This window comes from Brachycentrus maculatus, unplaced genomic scaffold (assembly GCF_059751285.1).
Source record: "Brachycentrus maculatus isolate JH-2025_06_01 unplaced genomic scaffold, ASM5975128v1 h1tg000064l, whole genome shotgun sequence".
Taxonomy (NCBI): Eukaryota; Metazoa; Arthropoda; class Insecta; order Trichoptera; family Brachycentridae; genus Brachycentrus; species Brachycentrus maculatus.
In genome coordinates, this window is record NW_028280818.1 from 1,247,683 (window position 1) to 1,269,913 (window position 22,231).

Here is a 22,231-nt window from a genome sequence, read left to right on the forward strand (position 1 = left end):
CGATATGATAAAACTAGCGAAGGACATTGGTACCATATATCATGCTAGGACAAAAAATGCTGAACCCTCTTCAGTTACGTGGTTTTCTCCCAGCAATGAGCAAATGCCAATAAGTTCCTGACTGGCCCACGCCAGTTTATCCTGTTCCCAACACAGATTAACCTTACAACATTTTGAGTGTGTCCAAATACTTGTTCACAAAATCTGGATTATCTCCAATTACAGGAGTTATTTTCATATTATTTTTTGACATCTCATCAAAGATGAAGAAGAATATGGAAGTCTGGGCATTTACGGGGCTCCCCGTAAATAAATTATCTGGTCAAATTATAAGCTTAAATAATAAAAATGAAAATGGTATTTTCTGGCGTTTCTCATGTGTGTGATTATAATCCAGGATTTGGACCTCACATACTAATATAAGAGTTTCTGCTTAATAAAAAGCTTCTTTACATCTCACCAATAGATGTCTCTAGTGAAGGTCTAGTGATTCAAGAACAAGGTTTCTAAATTGGTTCATATATAAAGAACTTCCAAGAATTTGAGTAGTGTGGTTGTCAATAATGGGTAGAATTGGGGAATGTTATGTTACACGTGTGTAAAGTGATCACTTAAACCAGCCGATGACGGTCGTCAGCCCCGTAAATGCCCAGACTTCCATATTCTTCTTCATCTTTGATGAGATGTCAAAAAATAACAGATTAACCTTTTAAACCGCGTTAACTTTGTTCCTGAGAGACGCCCGTACGCAGTGGTATTTCGCCATTTTTAAATGATTACTTTTATCATGTATTTAGTTAAGAAACGATTTATTTTCGCAAAACAAAAACGGTCAATGGGATTCATTGTGCCTTTTTGGTACTCTATAATACACTCGTGTCACATTATTCTTGAAATATATCGTAATATAAATAAATAAGATCGTAACATAAATAAATCGAAGCACGCATCGTGTGTCACTCTTACCCACTGGCGATGCGCAGCGTCGAGAGTGAGACAGATATAGGGCATGATTATGGCGCGGACTAATTACCGACCTCAAGAAAAATCAGGGATCTGTTCTTTTATTTATCCTTGTGATGTTAAAAATTATCAGTCAGATATTTCAACAGATGTCATAAGGCCAAGGATTGACGTATCATTTATTCAAAGTTCCACACCATGAAAAAATCCCTCCAAGTTGAACTGAGGTTCGAAACTTGGAGCAAAGTAAAAACACATACGCTTATGTCAGCCGCGTATAGGGCATGTTTTGTGAAAACATATACGGTTATGCGAGCCACGTGGATCCGGATAAAATAAAATGGCAACAGAGAGAGGCAAACAGAGGTTTGTCAATGGCTCACCGAAAGCGTTCATCTTCTTATCTCCCAGCAGCTTGATGAGGTCCTTGTTCTGGGCGGGATACAGGAAGGAGATGAGAGTTGACTGCTCCCTGAAGAGGGGCACCTCCTTGTCCGAGGGCTGTCTCACTTTAAGGATGATGTCTGGAAAGACAAGGTCAATTTAGCAATCAAAAGGTTAGTTTTATATGTTCATGCACCTATAGATGGCATTGCTAGCAAGGCATGAATTCGGCACCTGTATATGCCATGATAACATGGCATACATTTGGCACATGTAGATGCCATTGTTAACGAGGCACGCATTTGGCAATATAGATGCAACTATTAACAAGGTATGTATATATTTCTCACTCATAGATGCCCATTTGGCATATAAAGATACCATTATAAACAAGGCACGCATTTGGGACCAGTCATATAGATGCCATTGTTAACAAGGCATACATTTGCCATGATAACAAGGCATACATTTGGGACATACAGATACCAATATAAACAAGGCACGCATTTGGGACCAGTCATATGGATGCCATTGTTAACAAGACATACATTTGCCATGATAACAAGGCATACATTTGGCACATACAGATACCATTATAAACAAGGCACGCATTTGGGACCAGTCATATAGATGCCATTGTTAACAAGACATACATTTGCCATGATAACAAGGCATACATTTGGCACATACAGATACCATTATAAACAAGGCACGCATTTGGGACCAGTCATATAGATGCCATTTATAACAAGGCATACATTTGCCATGATAACAAGGCATACATTTGGCTCATACAGATACCAATATAAACAAGGCACGCATTTGGGACCAGTCATATGGATGCCATTGTTATCCAGAGATATATTTCTCACACATAGATGCCGCTGTTAACAAGACACGCATTTGGCACTTATATATGCCATGATAACAAGACACACATTTAGGACTAGTCATATAGATGCCATTGTTATCAAGGTATGCATTTCGAACCAGTCATGCAGATGCCTTTATAAATAATGCACAAATTTGGGACCAGCCATATAGATGCCATTGTTTATAAGGCGTGCATTTGGCATCATCATTGGCAGGTCGATTCTACCAACTGGGCGACAGAACTACCTAACAGCCATAAAACTGGACAGAGTTATCGGGAACATAGAGAAGGAATCTCTCCACTCAGCTGAATACGGTAACACATTACCTGATTCGAAGGTCTTGTTGGCGTCGGTTATCTTGGCTCCGGCCTCCTCGTACATCTGGTTGGGGAACTTGGCGAGGGCCCCCGCGTTCTCCTCGATGGCCACGTTGAAGCCCTTCTTGACCAGGTTGGCCACGGAGGCAGGGGACACGGCCACTCTGAAATTTGGCCATTCAAACGTCCATCGTACAAATTATCAGATATCGCGGTGAATCTTCATAACCGGTTAACTGCCAAAAGCGTCTTAAGACGCACGCCAAACATGCCTGAACATAACATAGAGTTTTGAATATTGAAAGCATTAACTTTGTGGATCATATTGATATATTATTTCGAGAAATAAAAAGACTTTGTGTTTTGATCCACTCACATTTTTATAAACCAACTAGTTTCGGCAACAACCTGTTGCCCTCTTCAGGGTTTAATTTATGACTAAAGTTATTGCCCTGAAGAGGGCAACAGGTTGTTGCCGAAACTAGTTGGTTATTAAAAATGTGAGTGTGCCACAAGGGTAACAACCCTCAGTAGTGAAAAATAAGACGGAGAAGAAGAATGTTTATATTTAGTCTTGAAAATGGAAGTATAGCTTCCAAAACTAGTTGTCATAATAAAATAAACTCAAGTGGTAAAAAAAAACAAGTGTTTTCATCATGTCTTACCACAAAGTGAATGCCGAAAGAATAAATAAATTATTTCAACTTGTTAACAAAACAATATATTATGCTGTGCGTATTTTATGGCAGATCCCCCACACAATGGACCGATCGTAAAGGTGTTTGGAGCGCTACGTGCAGCGCAGTCAAGGGATAACTGGAGAAGAGTCATCACTTCCACCAGAGTCACAACCCTCAGTAATGAGGAATAAGACGGAAAATAAGAATTGCAGGGTCACCTCCTCTCGTTGGTCCAGGACTCTTTGGGCACGCCGACCGTCAGCTTGGTGTACGGCACGCCCGCGGGGGGCGCTTTGGGCGCTCCGGCCTGCGAGGCCATCAGCCTCCAGCGCTGGGCGGCTCCGGGGGCGCGGCGGCCGCACAGGGCCGACCGGGCCGCCAGCGCCGCGCGCACTCCGCACATGCCGCACATCGGGAACTGGGCTGGATTCTGGAATGAGAGAGAGCGATCTGTAATGACTTCATCCTTTTCTCTAGCACCACAGAATTCTGAAGAACCCCCCATACTTCTACAGGAGATCATCGTTATCTTCCAACCGACCAAAATTACTAGTGATGGAGTTTCTCATGTATGTCAATAAATAGGATTCGGACCTCACATTCTAATATAAGAGTTTCTGCTCAGTAAAAAGCTTCTTTTCATCTTACCAATAGATGTCTCTAGTGAAGTTCTATTGATTCAAGAACAAGGTTTCTTTATTTATATATATATATACATATATATAGAACTTCCAAGAATTTTAGAAGTGCGGTTGTCAATAATGGGTAGAATTGGTGAATGTTACATGTATGTAAAGTGATCACTTAAACGAGCCTATAATGGTCGTCAGCCCCGTAAATGCCCAGACTTCCATATTTTTCTTCATCTTTGATGAGATGTCAAAAAATAATATGCAAAATTGGTTTGTCGGGTTGTGGTCCCATGGTAAGTGTCGCAGACTCTTGAGTCAGAGTTTCTTGGTTCGAACCCACTCTGCCATAATTTGATACCTATTTCTAATAATGAACCGCTTAGGCTCACAGAAATAGTATGAAATTGAAGTATTTTTGTAAATATTAAAAACACAAATCGTTCACTCCTTTCAACAACGTCATATATCAAAAATCCTCAATTTTCATTTGTTCATGTTTTCGGAATGCCCAGAAAATGTACTACATCCCAGAAAAAGTGGTATATTTTTAACTTAATATTTACCCGCTACAGGGCAGAAAGTGTTGTCATTGCATTTTGAAGAAAAGGTATCGTTTAATTATTTTTTTTTAAATATCCTAAATATTTTTCAAATGGAGAAAAAACATTCAGGTTTTACCTAAAAAGATCTTTTGCACAGTAAAAAGTTCAATAAGTGGCTTGATATTTATTTTTAATACATTTTATTATATTTTTAAACGTTAAAAACGATCTCCTGAAAAATCTAGTTTTTTGATATATGACGTTGTTGAAAGGAGTGAGCGAAATAGGTACTTCTCTTTTTATTTATTTTTTTAAATAAATCAAATTTGTCAGCCGGATTCGCGCACCTGATGGCCAGTTAGCGCCTATAATTGAGTGTGAAGTTTGCTACAAACGCGATAAAAGCAAAGAAATTGTCCAATTGGGAATGTAACATATAATACTTTTATTTGCACTCCACTTATGACAGTGATCAAGTGATCTAGAATTGGTCGGTTTTTCAATACGAGTTTTTATTTTTATAATTTTTATTTACGCTTTCATGAATTAATACGAAAAACCATAAACAATAGAAATCCAAACTAACTAACTAACTAACCATCACGCCGCTTCCCCGCAGGGGTAGGCAGAGAGAATAGAGCGCCACACCACTCTGTCCTTGCAAACATTCTTCGCCTCTTCCACGTTCATGCATCTCCTCATACATACCCGCCGATTGTTACGACTCCTAACCTGACAACTTTCAAGTATTTGGCATACCTGATCATGCCATGTTTTTCTCGGTCTTCCTCTGCTTCTTTTCCCAATAACATTCGCCTCATAAATTTGTTTTACTGTTCTTTCCTCACTCATTCGTTCTACATGTCCAAACCATCTCAACACACCTTTCTTAATTTTATCGATAATGCTTATCTCAGCTTTGCATTCCTTCCTTATTTCACTATTCGCGCATCTATCATACATCGTTTTGTCGCACATTCTTCTGAGAGATCGCATTTCGACTGCATTCAGTCTACTCAGAAGTATGTGCGGCAAAACGATCCACGAGATGTTTGAACGGTGAAATGAGGAAGAAATGCAAAGTTGAAATGAGCATTATCGATAAAATTGAGAAAGGTGTGTTGAGATGGTTTGGACATGTGGAACGAATGAGTGAGGAAATATAATTAAATACAAATTTTATTTATTAGTTTTCATTATTTACTGTTAGGAATTTTTACACGGAGTTGACATGTAGTTAGCAAAAGTATAAAAGTAGACTGAATGCAGGCGAAATACGATCCCTCGGACGAATAAGCGGCAAAACGATGGACGGTAGATGTTCCGATGGTGCAATAAGGAAAGAATGCAAAGTTGAGATAAGCATTATAGACAAAATTAAGAAAGGTGTGTTGACATTGTTAGGACATGCGGAAAAAGTGTAAATAATAACTTTTTTTTTTCAAACCCTTATCCGCACCCCAATGGTGCATAGGGCACTACACTATTTAAACGCAATGTTATCTTAATCGTTAACACACGAAGGAAAGTCCAGGGTAATATTGAATAAATATTAGAGTGAAAAAATCAGTTATATTTATTTGACCCACCCCCCTGGGAATCGAACCCGGGACCTCCAGCACGGGTAGCTAAACACGCTAACCATTACACCAGGGAGGCGGGTTAAAAAAAAAAAAAATAGGCAAACTAATATTGAAAATCCGTCCGGCAGACATTCGGTGATATTATGCAAATGTTTGCCGAGGGTATATATGCCCAAGTGTTATCAAACACCCTGTATAAACACGTCTGACTTTAGTTATCGCAATCCGCGACTTGTCATTCTATAGTGTTACCCCACGCTCGTATCTAAAGCACACAAATAATTCATGCATAGCACAATCGTTGGAGAGTTCTGTTTGCACAAAAAAACGTAACAGGTGTCATCATTACACAAGATACCTCGGCCTTGTAATAGGACAGGTCCTCTGTAATAATAATAATAATAATAATAAAACCCTTATCCGCACCCCAATGGTGCATAGGGCACTGCGTCATATAAACGCAGTGTTATCTTGATCGTTTACACATGAAGGAAAGGTGATCAGCCCTCCGCTTCAGTCCAGGGTAATATTAAATAAATATGACAGTGAAAAAATCACTTATTATTTTAGCCCCCTTGAGAATCGAACCCGGGACCTCCAGAACGGTAGCCGAGCGTGCTGACCATTACACTACGGAGGCGGACAAAACAATAAACAGGTATAATAAATAGGCATAAGAATATAATATAATAAATCCCTTATCGCACCCCAATGGTGCATAGGGCACTGCGTCATATAAACGCAGTGTTATCTTGATCGTTTACACGTGAAGGAAAGGTGATCAGCCCTCCGCTTCAGGTACCAGTCCAGGGTAATATTAAATAAATATGACAGTGAAAAAATCACTTATTATTTTAGCCCCCTTGAGAATCGAACCCGGGACCTCCAGAACGGTAGCCGAACGTGCTGACCATTACACTACGGAGGCGGACAAAATAATAATAGGATATACAATAAACAAGACCAAACCAAATCACCCCAAGAAATTGGATTGGTTACAACATTTTTAGTGTGTCCTTATATCGCTCACTCCTTTCAACCACGTCATATCGCTCACTCCTTTCAAGAACGCCATAAATAAAAAAAAACTTGATTTTTCAGGAGAACGTTTTTAAATTTTAAAGGAGAATGTTTTTAAAAATATAATACAATGTATTAAAAATAAATATCAAGCCACTTATTGAACTTTTTACTGTGCAACACATCTTTTTAGGTAAAACCTGAAGGTTCTTTCTCCATTTGAAAAATATTTAGTATATTTAAAAAAATAATTAAACAATACCTCTTCTTCAAAATGCAAAAACAACACTTTCTGCCCTGTAGCGGGTAAATATTAAGCTAAAAATATGCCGCTTTTGCTGGGATATAGTACATTTTCCGGGCATTCCGAAAACACGCACAACTGAAAATTGACGATTTTTGATTCATGACGTTCTTGAAAGGAGTGAGCGATATATCAAAAATCGTTAATTTTCAGTCGTGCATGTTTTCGGAATGCCCAGAAAGTGTACTATATCCCAGCAAAAGCGGCATATTTTCCACTTAATATTTACCCGCTCTTTTACCACTCGGGAGGAATGACTAATTGAACATACTCAACCTTTTAAGTAATTGTGTAAGACTCGTTTTGTGTTTATAACAGCCGATATAATAAATATTTTCATTCATCGCTTTCTTTTGCGAAATTCGTCTTCGTAAAAACGTTGTTTTCGTAAGTTGGTAACGAATGACGTCACAGAAACGATTCCACACTACTACTATTACAGTTCTATAAGGCAGATACATAAAGGGATGCGCCCACAACACACCCGATGACGTATAGCGGTGTCCGTTTTTCGTTTTATTAAAATATCTGAAGTTTAAACCTTAACATATCCCTTACTTTTCTGCAGATTTCAATAAGAATGTCAGCGATATTATTATGATTTTTTATTTTATTTTATTATTTTAAAATCCATTTTGTTTGCACAAAATATATCTCAAAACGTCTCATTTGGCGGTCTTCGTAAAAATAAATGAGAAATGGGCGCAGATAACCGATCGAAAATTTATTTTAAAATTTATTGATAAAATAAATTAATTAAAGGCGGTTTTATTATGGCGGCCATTTTGACAAACCTGATACCACGTGACATTAATAACGACAGCCATTATTGAATATTATGGCCCTGTGAGTTTAAAAGTATTCCATCTATTTTTAGTTTAAACTTATTTGGTAAATACCACTATTTAAAAAAATCTATTATGACACGTGTTTCGACACGATGAGCATCATTATCAAAAACCGTTTTTATACCGTTCCAGCTAAATAAAGAATTTTAAATATCCTAGATAAAGTATGGAACCTTTTTAATCTCATTAAAAGTACATAACGCTCACTCCTTTCAAGAACGTCATAAATAAAAATAAAAACTTCATTTTTCAGGAGAACGTTTTTAAAGTTTAAAAATATGATTCAATGTATTAAAAATAAATATCAAGCCACTTACTGAACTTTTTACTGTGCAACAGATCTTTTTAAGTAAAACCTGATGGTTTTTTCTCCACTTGAAAATATTTAGTATATTTAAAAAAATAATTAAACAGTACCTTTTCTTCTCAATGCAAAAACAACACTTTCTGCCCTGTAGCGGGTAAATATTAAGTTAAAAATATGCCTCTTTCACGGGGATACAGTGCATTTTCTGGGCATTCCGAAAACATGCACAACTGAAAAATGACGATTTTTGATTTATGACGTTCTTGAAAGGAATGAGCGATATACAGTGAAACCTCTATCTATCGTTCCTCGAATAATCGTTTTCCTGGATGTGTCGTTTATTTATTCAATCCCGAATCAATTTCATACTAAACTAAACCGCATCGATCGTTTCTCTATCACCATTTATCGCATTTATCGTTCGAATTAAGCTGCATATTTGATACATGTCTGTTTTTTTACATTCTTTTCAATTTTCTTACATTCAACAGCAACGTATGGGATAGAAACTATCGAAAGCTTGTGTAACCGATAGCAGGAGAGGTCAATATTGATGAAAAGGAGCCGCTTCCGGTAGTAACTTATTTATTAGTATTTTTTTTAAATTCTATTCAGGTTTGTATTTTTTTTTTCAAATAAATACATTTGCATCTGAAACCTGTATTCTTCTTAGAATTTTAGCCTACGAATGGTTATGCAGATTGGGAGGACGGTATCTTTACTCACTTCATTGTTTTCCCGCATTCATAGTTTATTTTAATAGGTCCCTTTAAAAACGAAAGATAGAGATTTCACTGCATACCTAAAGTGACCATACGTCCCGTTTTGAACGGGACCGTCCCGTTTTTACATAGCCTGTCCCAATATAAAACAACATATTTTTTTCATATTTATAAAATTTATTCCTCTTAATTTCTTTATCAATTCCTTTCTTTTTAATAATACATAAAAACTATGAAAAAATACGTATTTTCTTGAATATCCATACTATAAGGTTAAAATTGGTAAATGTCCCGTTTTGGGGACAAAAATAAATGGTCAGTTTATGCATACCTAATGTCTCTGTCAAAACAAATATGGCGGGTGATAGCCACCGCCTCCTAGACGATAAATACAAACACCGTGTTGCAAAATGGGTTTTGGCAACTCAGAGTAGGTAGGTACCTACCCGCCTGCCTATATCATTAGGGGTTATTTTCAGAAAGAGAACATCGGATTTAGCGTTCAGTATACGTGGATTTTTTTATTTTCTCTATCAGTATTTATAAAAATCCGAGATTTAAATCATTTCATTTGCAAATTCGGCTGGTCGCAATAGGGGAGAGGGTGGATGGTTTGAACACAAAAGTGCGGAACACATAAAATATTTTTATCGAGTGATTTTTTTCCCAGACATTTATTTATTTTTACCCCAATGGTAGCATCAATATCTGGACCTATGTATTCAGATGCTGTGACACGTGATACTGTGACACGTGTTCAGATGCATTCCGTATCATTTTCAAACACCGTGTATAAAACTTACATTAAAAATGGATAGATTTTACCACAAAGTGACCGCCGAATCAATTAACGAAAGAAAAGAGTTATTGAAAGAAAGGCAAGGAGTTAAAAAAATTATATGAAAGTATTTTTTCAATACATATTCTAAAAAACAAACAAAAATCCAATACGTATTTTTTTTAAATTGGGCATAACCTGACGTCCGGCTGAATGCATTGCCGGAAACTAACTTAATTTTACTAAAAAAAAAAAATTACCTAACGTCCACGTGACTGAAATCTGGCTACGGCTGATGCAACACCGATTATCACGACCCTACTCAGGCTTCAACTTTTTATGTTTCATAGCCTATGCCTACTCGTGAGTGGATTTACTCTTTATGTTTAAAGTTACTATAATTTCATGTGTGAAAATTCTAGGCAAAAACACTCGCTATTTTACTATTGCGAATATTGTCTTATTTATATACGAATCCTGAGTTCCTGAGCGAATTCAACTCCATATGTCGCTCACTCCTTTCAAGAACGTCATAAATCAAAATACTTGATTTTTCAGGAGAACGATTTTAAAGTTTAAAAATATAACACAATGTATTAAAAATAAATATCAAGCCACTTATTGAACTTTTTACTGTGCAACAGATCTTTTTAGGTAAAACCTGAAGGTTTTTTCTACATTTGAAAAATATTTAATTTATTTATAAAAATAATTAAGCAATACATTTTCTTCAAAATGCAAAATCAACATTTTCTGCCCTGTAGCGGGTAAATATTAAGTTAAAAATATGCCTCTTTTGCTGGGATATAGTACATTTTCTAGGCATTCCGAAAACATGCACAACTGAAAATTGACGATTTTTGATTTATGACGTTCTTGAAAGGAGTGAGCGATGTGTGTACAAATATTTGGACATGAACGAAAAAAAATATATCACACTAAAATTTGTGCTAGCGCACATACCAGAGTCGAATGGCGATATGAGCGTTGATAAATATAAATACTAATAATATTTGTGATATAGAGTAACTGAGGCGTGATGTTTGTGACATACAGTGTATATGGAAGAACTTCCATATTCGTTAGCTTCGATATTCGGAAAATTATGCTGGAAAATAATGTCATATTCGATATTCATGTGGATTTTTTATTTAACCCTGGATTACGGAATATTCGTAAAATTTACGACGGGCATCCAACCTATAGGGAGACAAGGTACAATAACGGTAAAAAATTCACGTGGTTGAAGGGTTGAATAATTTATTCGAGCGTGTATACATTTGTAAAATACATGATTTTTTTGTTTTTGTTTTTTGCTGTTCTACCAAGCCAGCAGTTTTCATATATTTTTTTAATACAATAAGAACATATATCCACAAGAGGAAAAAACTTTTATACAATTCTCAACGAAAAGAACTCTTGATCGGTTACCAACCGTGTTGATATGGTTTGGACATGTGGAACGAATGAGTGGCGAAGGAAATAAATTTATAAGGCGAATGTAGTTAGTAGTAGAAAAAGGAGTAGCGGAAGACTGAGGAAAACTTGGCATGATCAGGTATGTCAACAAATACTTGAATGCGGCCGGGCCTGACCCTCAAATACTTAGGCGTGTTCAGGTCAGGAGTCGAAATAATCGGCGGGTATGTATGAGGAGATGCGTGAATGTGGAAGAGGCGTAGAATTTTTGCAAATCAGAGTGGTATGGCGTTCTATTCTCTCTGCCTACCCCTGCGGGGAAGCGGCGTGATGCCTAGTTAGTTAGTTCTACAATGTTACCTAGTGCAATACATTTTACTTAAGATTAAGTTCCCACGCAGCTTTTCTGGGCATATTTTTTATTAATTACACTTCGGCTGTCAAATTGGCGCCTAAAAACGACCGAAGTTTAACGGAAACAGCCGAAGTTCAATTCATTCAGTGCTTTAAGTGACCTTAACTTAAGACTGATTCCTCGCCTACGCGTAGTGAGACCGCTTGACGCAAGCGATAAATTTTAGCGGTAAACAAAACAGCGTTAAATGAAGTCACATTAAAAACTATACATTAACAAGCCCCGCGAGACTGAATGCGAATAATAAAGCAAAAAAAGCGTACGTAATTTAAAAAAAATACCAATATCTCATACGATATCGGGTAGGTAATTTTAATATTAATACATAAAATAGAGATAGCGTTAAGCGGCGTCTTACTACAATATACGATCAAGACAACACTGTATTACTTTGATACAATGCCCTATGTATCATAGGTAGTGCGGATACGGATAAAAATAAGATTAATATATATTATGCTCGTATGTGAGAAGGATTTTATCAATTTTATAACGTTTATATGTAAAAATCTGTATTCGTTGGCTTCCATATTCGTTCGTACGAGTTAAGAAATTTTACAGTAACAGATCGTGATAATAAAAATATTATTAAAGTTATTCGTAGCACGAACAATATAAAATACACATTAGGCGCGTGATATTACTAGATAATATTATTTTACGATCCTTCTCTCGAACAAAGGACGAGATAAAAAAAATGCATACCCGATTCAGCAGGTAGCAGCTGTTTGAAGAGCATATTTGTACAGGAGACGCCGGTTCGGAAATCAAATATTATGTATGAAAATGTAAATAAACAAGACTTACCACGTGTTTACCGAAACCTCAGGTGGTTTCTGCCTCGAAAGGACACTTTGGCTTTCAAAATCACTGTATTTTGTGAGCACAATTGCCGGCAAAGGAGCGCGGCGAACTCCCGACCGTTCCGTCGCGATACAACAAAATATTGCACTAATTTAAGATATAATTAACTATGATTCGATTCGTTCGTGTGTTGTGTTCAATTTCACGGTATTTTTTTTAGTTTTTTGTGAATTTTGAATGAATGTTCCGCGTGCCAGTGACCCTGCACGCGGGACACGATAAATCCAAAAATGAATCGGCGAGCCGAAAGCTCTCGCGATATTACAAGCGAACGCCATATGTAATAAAATAAGCGAAGAAAAATTGCAGTCGAGCAAAAAGGTTTCAGCAAGTACTCCGACAAACTAACATAATAGTTCAATTGAAAAAACTTTTGTACATATTCTATACATACTACACTTATAATTTGATTGGTGTATTCGTTACATTTTCAGCTCTAGCGGCGAGGATCGTTACTAAAACTGACAGCGAACTCTTAAATTATTAAATAACGTCATTTTTTCAGAATTTTTGCCGCCTAGCTTTTACATGTTTAAACGAAATGGAGTTTAATTATTTGGTAATTATTTTTACTTTCCAATTGAGAATTCTTTACAAAATAATGATTACATACCCCGGTGAATTAAATCTGGTACGTAGGTACCTATTTACGAATTGTGTTTACTTACTGTTTAAAAATAATGATTTGAAAAATTTCTCGACTCTCAAAATAATAAAAGACTCGTGATATTTTCATTTTCTCTTGCGTTGCGTCTTATCCAGGTTATATTTATGTTCCTACTGTTATTTTTAACATTACGAAAAACGATTTTTCATAAAATGAACCACATTATATCATTTGTCTTAGATGTGTGTATGGAAAATAATCTGGCAATGAATATAGTACCTAAAGGGCGCACCGGTTTATAAAATTTTTGAATCTCATCACTGGTGGTATGGACACGTGGATTGAATGGATAACGAGAGAATGACTAAGAAAGTACTTATATGGGCGTTTGTGCGCTACACGGAATTTTACTGTCCGGGACTTCAGTTAGCATGATAAAACGATGACTGGTTTGTGCTTTTGTCCGTCTTTCTTCGGATCGGTGCTCTTGATTTAAATTCGATCACGCTAAACTGTCGTAGTCGCTTTTATTTTTCAAAACCGGCTGCCGGACGGTAAAAATCTGTGTAGTGCACAAGCAGCTTATGTGGCGCGTTTTTATCATTCCGATACTATAACTCACATAAAATGATCTACAATAAGTTTTACAAGCCTGTCCATAATAACCAATGGCCTGCGTTAAATTCGTAGCGCTTTATCCTCGACGTTAGATTTTCCCGCTGAAAAAAATTCAGTTGAAATTTTGCCAACAGAATTGTCAACATAACTTTCGAAATGATTTTTATAAATCCATAAGAATTGGTTTTTAAAAAATTTCAGTACTTTGTCGGACCTTAAGAAAATGGATTTTTGTATTTCAAATATTTAAAACGTAAACTAATTAACCCTCGATAGTCTTTGCGTGGATATTTATTTAAATATATAACATACATCGTAGTCACACAGGTAAAAGGGTGGACCATAAACACCAACAAATAGAACCACCAATAATTTAGCAATGACACCAACATTAAAATAACTCCATCGTTTCTGTGACGTCACTCATTGCTAACCAAGGCCGACTAGAGACAGGCCTGGGCGCACAAGGGTTTTTGAAATGTCACGTGATCAAATCGGTGTTCTAAAATTTGCAGTTCGAGCCAAGCGGAGTGCGTCGGTGCGTCCAGTGTTTACAAATGGCCGCGATTGTTTATGTTGATGTTCGTTGTTGCTTTATTTGTGTGTTGTTTTGATATTGAATTAAAAGCATATAAACTTCAAAGTGAGTGATTAGACAGTGAAGTGTATTTGAAAATTGAATTGGTAAGTAATTTTCGTATTTATAACACAATTTCGATGTTTATACGAGTTTAAATCTCATTTGACGTTTCAATAAATCGTTGCTACTTTTTAGCTTATATAACAATGCATACTTATTTGTATTTCATTTTTAAGTGTTTATGTAACGTGAATATTGACACGTGTTTTATTTATAACAATACTTAATATCTTCAACAAAATCATTATTTCACATTTGAGGTTATATTTCGCATACGAATCCATGAGCTTACTCACGAGAGATGATGTCGACTCAAATTTCTGTTCGTTTTCGTTATCATATTAAATTATTGTATTAAACATACACTATTCATGTTGAGTTTATCCAAGATAACCAAACGATAACCTCGGATGACCAAACTTAGCATTCTTAAATTCCTACGCTTAATTTCTTTGTTTCATTACAGGTGGTTTACAAAACAAAATGGGGAGATGTTGCAGCGTTTTTGGATGTAAATCCAACTACCGCTCTCAAAAAGAAAATGTATCCACATTTGCTCTTCCAAAAAACGATGCTCTACGGAAAAAAATGGCTTTGTCGGATTCCTACGGATTTTTCTGGAATAAAAAATCCATATGTTTGCATCAAGCATTTCGAAGAATCCATGATTATACGAAGCGACAGATGCACAGTACGCGAGGAAGCTATAGATGTACCTCGCAAAATTCCCAAGCTTCGTGAGGGAGCAATTCCTACAATATTTCCGAGTGCTCCCAAATATCTATCCACCGCACCCCAATCAACTAGAAGACTCGCTGATGTGGAGACATCCCGGATGGAGATCGCTCTTCAAAACAGCCTCGATGACCTAAGGAAGCTGAATGAAGCAAAATCCATAAACAGTTTAGACGATTTAACTAAGACCAATCAAATTAAACCAGAATGGGTTTTAACGGAGACAGCGTTACAAAGAGTTTTGTGTTTAATTGACTTAAATGATGCGCCTTGTGTTTTGGGCGCTATTAAAGTAGTGAGTGATTTAAAAATACATTTATATTTAGGTAATAAGTTAGTAAGTAAAAGTCGTCATCCAAGAAATGTGAGTATAATCAAAAACGTAGATGATTTAAGTGATGTGATAAATTTTATTGAATCCTCTATCCATGACATTACCATCCCCGCCATTGATTTAAATGATGTTCTAATTATGTTGCAATCACACTTCCCAGATAGTGATCAGAGAATTATGTTCATTATAGAACAAATTAAGTATGCCGCTACCCTAAAAAATCTCCGTCGATACAGCGGGAATACTTTGATATTTGCATCGTCAATGTTTGTACACTCCTCGGCTACGTATCATATGTTATTTAATACTAATTATTTGTGCATTCCTCTTGCTACAGCATTGGTATGGTTTAGTTTGCAAACAATTTTAGATTATTGTCCTGATGTTTTTATTAGTGGCCAGAATCAACTCTATATTTTAAATAAGATAAGTGTTTCTAAATTAAATTATTATTTCTTGAATCAAGGTGATTTTTTAAATGAATGTATTTGTAATAAGACTTTGCTAATAATATTAGAAAATATTTGCCATAGAACCTGTAAAATCCTTTTAAGTAACTTAGCAAAAATCAAAAATGATGAACTTGCTGCACAAAGTTGTTCGGGATCAAGTAGAAAAGTACTAAAATTTTATTAGTTTTTTCTCATCCATAACCATCAACTATCAAACCTAATGTGTAAACTGTTTGAGTAAATTAATGTAACATGTCTTTAAATTAAATCCTTCACATAACATAAATCACATATTCTCAATTGTCAATTTAACAAAATTGAAGTATTTTGTTAAATTGAGTAGTACAAGATTAAATGCTAATGTTGTAATTGAATCGACTTATATGGTCACCAATATTAAGAAATTTACTTACATAATTATAAGCTTCTTTTCATGTCCAATTATTTTTCCATTTGATATCTTATGCTTAAAATATTTGTGTTGAATAGATTTTTTTCAATTACTGTTATATTACATGTTTTTAATGTTAAATGTGTATATGTATATATATATATATATATATATATATATATATATATATATATATATATATATATATATATATATATATAAATATACATATTAGAAATAATTATATTCCTGATGCATGTCTTTTATGGTGAGATTATAGCTTTGTGGTAATTTCTGTCCATTTTAAATTTTAATTTTACTTGGTAAATGCAACATTTTCTTGATGTCATTATTATAATTTACTTGTATAATTTACTGTAGGTTCCATTACTATTTTTGTGTTTTTGAGTATGATATAGTATATTTTATATATATATATATATATATATATATATATATATATATATATATATATATATATATATATATATATATATATATATATATATATACATATATATATATATATATATACATGTATATGTGTATGTGTGTGTATATAAGAAAATAAATAATGCCTTTTTATGTAATATTAATTCGTTTTATTTTTACCTTTCCTTTTTTGTATAAACTGTTATCATTTAAACATCTGGATTTTCGAAAATTGTAGGTTTAAAACTTTAAAAAATAATCCGAAATTCCACTCGCATATCGCACGCGGACAATAGCACTGACTTCGTAATTCGACGTTTGCGCGCCCAGGCCTGTCTCTAGTAGGCCTTGTTGCTAACTTACGAAAATAACGTATTTACGAAGGCAAATTTTCCACAAAAAAATGATGAATGAAAATATTTATTATATCGGCTGTTGAAAACACAAAACGAGTCTAATACAATCCTTTATAGGTTGAGTATGTTCAAATAGATATTCCTCCCGTCTGACAATGGTCCATTCTGAAGCGATCTCTTATCAATATCCACAATTGCATGCACTGACGCAAATGTCACCAAATTGTTATCATTTATCATTGATTATCATTATATTTGTATATAGCACTTCAATATTACCTCTTTATAATGCTATCTTTATTCAAGAATTATGATATATTCAACGATTATATCTGTCAAGTGTCCTGTATCGATTTAAAACTGGATTAGACTAGTTACCGATACAAAATTGCGGTTGTGATTTTGATACGTTTCACAGCTGTTATCGTCAATCGTACATTCCAACAGAACTTACTAAAGAATAGAAAATTATGTGTTTGCTAAAATAACATTTTGAGTTAGTCCATTAAACCTCCTCCCTTAGATTTTTCTTATACCTCCTTCCCTAAACTCCCTTTTTCCTTTGCATTCCTTATTATCATCTTTTGTAATTTATGTTTATTAAATGTTCAAGTACTATCTACCCTCTGATTGCAAACAGCTATATATGGTATCAAACGTTTTGACGTTATATATGTATATATATATATATATATATATATATATATATATATATATATATATATATATATATATATATATATATATATATATATATATATATATATATATATACATATATATATATATAAACATATATATATATATATATATATATATATATATATATATATATATATATATATATATATATATATATATATATATATATATATATATATATATATATATATATATTATATTTATATTTATATTTATATGTCCGCCTCCGTAGTGTAATGGTCAGCACGCTCGGCTACCGGAGGTTCTGGAGGTTCCGGACTCGATTCCCAAGGGGGGTAAAATAAATATTAGTGAGTTTTTCACTGAAATATTTATTCAAAATTACCATGGACTGGTACCTGAAGCGGAGGGCTGATCACCTTTCCTTTATGTATAAACGATCAAGATAACACTGCGTTTAAATGACAGTGCCCTATGCACCGTTTGGGTGCGGATATTTATATATATATATATATATATATATATATATATATATATATATATATATATATATATATATATATATATATATATATATATATATATATATATATATATATATATATATAGTATCAAACGTTTTGATCAATATCCCCAGTCTGTTGGTTGGTTGGAAGATATTGATTTTTTAGCAAAAGCCCTCTTATGTACTTATTTCTTTTTTGTACATAAAGTTTAAATAAATAAATAAAATACTTGTCCACAAATCTGGATTATCTCCAATTATAGGAGTTGTTTTTCGTACTATTTTTTGACATCTCATCAAAGATGAAGAAGAATATGAAGTCTGGGCATTTACGAGGCTGGCGACCGTCATAGCCTGGTTTAAGTGATCAGTGATTAGTGACTATTACACGTGTGTAAAGTGATCACTTAAACCAGCCTATGACGGTCGTCAGCCCCGTATTCTTTCATATTCTTCTTCACCTTTGATGAGTTGTCAAGAAATAATATGAAAAATAACTCCTATAATTGGAGATAATCCAGATTTGTGAACAAGTATTTGGACACACTCGTAATGTTGTAAAAATCATCTCAATGATCTATAAACTTTGTACATAATAAGCAAGACAAAGAATAAATGCAACTTTTGATAGTCCCAAAAATTAACATTAAATATCGGAGTCGAACACTGCAATATATCGTTCCAAACGTCTTTAATTTGTAGCCGACGAAGGTTAGAGGTCAAAATAAAACATGGAACAAAGGCAAAATAAAGAAATGGGTAAATGATCAAGAGTGAATTCTATGAAAATTGTAAAATAGTTTATATTCTTATATTTTTCTCTCTGTTTTGTGTGTATATTAGGTTAAAATGGATAAAAACAATAAAAAAATGTATTTAAAAAGTATGTCAAATTATAAGCTTAAATAATAAACATGAAACCAGCCTATGACGGTCGTCAGCCCCGTAAATGCCCAGACTTCCATATTCTTCTTCATCTTTGATGAGATGTCAAAAAATAACATGTAGAAAGAACTCCACCGACAAGACACAAGGTGGCTTGGTGGGTCTCTGCATTTTTTTTAAATATGTATGTTTAATTTTTTTATATATATATATATAAATGTGTACAATTTATGTTAGTAAAAAAAATAATAAAACTCCCAACTTTAGTTCAAACCAACAAAAGTAACTCGTAGTGGATTCTAGAGTCTTGAAAGAGTTCAAGTATGTTATACAGTTCCGCGGTTATTTCTGAACAGCGGCATTAAAGAAGAAGCGATTTTTATTAGAAATTCTAGTGTGGGAGTAGAAGATTAACTTTTAATAAACTGCGTGAAGTGGAATCGGCCGAGAAAAATAGTATTAAAACTGTGTAAATAGAATTCACATGTAGCGCCAGACAGCACGGAAAATCGTAAACCGTCAGACAAAATAATATTTTAAAATGATGCTTTGAAAAATACTTGGGCTTTGTAAAACAAAATATGTTTCTGAAATTTTCATACAAATTCTTTTTTATTCAATACTCATATTTCTCTGTCCAAGCGGCCAGATTATGGAATGAATTATCTCTCCTTGTAAAAAATGTACCTTCTCTAATAACTTTTAAGAAACGTCTGAGACATTACTATCTATCATTAGAATTCTAACTGTCCATCAACCCTCCTCCCTTAGTTTTCCCTCTACCTCCTTCCCTAAACGCCCTTTTTACTTTGCCTTCCTTATTATCATCAAATTGTGTTTTATGTTATTCGAATTTTCAAGTACTATCTATCTGATTGCACACTAGCTTATCCCTCTTGTTCCCAACACAGATACAGATAAAACATATTGAATTAGCTGGAAGAAACCAAAATCCACTAAATGATCTATAAACCTTGTACATAATAAGCAAGGTAAATAACAAATGTAATTCCCATCTAAAAAAACCTCTGATTGCAAACAGCTATATATGGTATAAAACGTTTTAACAAATATCACTAGTCTGTTTTTGGTTGGTTGAAAGCTGTTGGTTTTAGCATAAGTCCGCCAATGTACTTATTTATTTTCTGTACATTAAATTTAAATACATAAAACACTTGGTTTTTGTCATGTTTTCGTGTATGTTTTGGTAATGAGTATAGCCTGGAATGACTGGTTGTGATCGGTAGCCTGGAGAGAAAGACAGGGAGAGGAAGATCCCACACGATGGACCGATCAAGTTAGGGTAGTTGGAGCGCTACGTGCAGCGCAGTCGAGGGATAACCGGAAAAGAGTCATTGCTTTGACAAAGGTAACAATCCTCAGTAATGAGGAATAAGACGGAGAAGAAGAACCCCTACGAGGAAGCGACGTGGTGGTTAGTTAGTATATTTATGTATTAGAGTGTTGTTTACATTTGCGCAGTAAATATTGACAAACAAGAAATAATTCACAGAAACCTTTGCCAAAAGAAAAAACGTCATTCAGACGTACATCATTTAAAAAATCAAGGCCAAGATCGCAGCCTTGCGTAACACCAGAGAGAACTCATTCTGTCACGCGGTAGACGTGTGAAGAATTACTTTACCTTATGTATTTTAGCATTTTCTAGTTGTATTATTATTTCAGTTGATTTAATAAACTCGACTATCACGATAAGCGATGTATTTTAAGAAAAAGGCAAACATTTGTGTCTGAGGAATTCGCACTGTGTTATATAACACTCCGCAGTATCATTTGATTCTTGTTGATTTTCTCTGATTACGGTGGTATGTTTGATAACTGAAATAATCATCATTCCGCTTGACTGCAGAGGTAGGCAGATGAGGTAGAAAGCCATGCAACTCTGTCTTTGCGAACATTATTCGTCTCTTCCACGTTCACGCATCTCCTCATACATCTTCGAACCCGTATCCGCATCCCAATGGTGCACAGGGCACAGCATCATATAATTTTGATCGTTAGCACATGAGGGAAAGGTGAATAGCCCTCCGATTTAGGTACCAGTCCAGGGTAATATTGAATCAGTATTAGTATTCCCATATGTGGCAATCGGTCTTACACATCGCTCACTCCTTCAACAACGTCATATATCGTCAATTGTGCATGTTTTCAGAATGCCCAAAAAATGTACTATATCCCAGCAAAAGCGACATATTTTAAACTTAATATTTACCCGCTACAGGGCAGAAAGTGTTGTTTTTGCATTTTGAAGAAAAGGTATTGGTTAATATACAAAATATTTTTCAAATGGAGAAAAAACCCTCAGGTTTTACCTAAAATATCTGTTGCACAGTAAAAAGTTCAATAAGTGGCTTGATATTTATTTTCAATATATTTTATTATATTCTTAAACTTTAAAAACGATCTCCTGAAAAATCAAGTTATTTGAAAAATGACGTTGTTGAAAGGAGTGAGCGACATGTCTTGTATATTTTCACTCTGCTTTCAATATTTATGTGTTTATTCTTCCAGATTTTTTTATATTCGGCACCCCGATATTAGGTACAGTCGCTTTATTGACCTGTATTAGAGTCACATCATAGAGATGACATGGGGTTCCAGAATCATCTTCGTCTTTCGACAATCAGATTCTTTTTTTGTGTTGTAGAGTATGTTGAAAGAAAAAGATGCTTAAAGATCTATCATATCCCATTCGGGGATCCAAAATAAATGATCTGAAAAAGTACTTTTTTATTTTGCCATGTATTAGTATTAGTTTTGGTTACCAAAAAAAACTTTTTTGTCACTTTTATTATTTGTGTTCCAGTCTTGTTAACCTTAATCCCATGTCCCAAAATGAGAAATAGAAATTACTCATCGGGAATATTATATGTATATGTGACTTCGATCTCGCATATTTCCCTGATCTTGGCATTTCTCAATCTATCTCGAAGACTCTT

General features: G+C 34.6%; 1 protein-coding gene across 1 annotated transcript in view; it reads right to left on the reverse strand.

Annotated features, from left to right (window-relative positions):
* Positions 1 to 12,890, reverse strand: part of LOC148311484 (NAD(P) transhydrogenase, mitochondrial-like) — a 36,972-nt gene extending 24,082 nt beyond the window's left edge. The window contains exons 1-4 of the mRNA XM_088256617.1: positions 12,597 to 12,890; positions 3,438 to 3,649; positions 2,549 to 2,703; positions 1,347 to 1,487 (exon numbers count right to left, since the gene is read on the reverse strand). Of these exons, the coding sequence (XP_088112743.1) occupies positions 1,347 to 1,487; positions 2,549 to 2,703; positions 3,438 to 3,631 (490 nt within the window). The 5' untranslated portion in view covers positions 3,632 to 3,649; positions 12,597 to 12,890. The remainder of the gene's footprint in view (positions 1 to 1,346; positions 1,488 to 2,548; positions 2,704 to 3,437; positions 3,650 to 12,596) is intronic.
* Between the last annotated feature and the right edge of the window lie 9,341 nt (positions 12,891 to 22,231).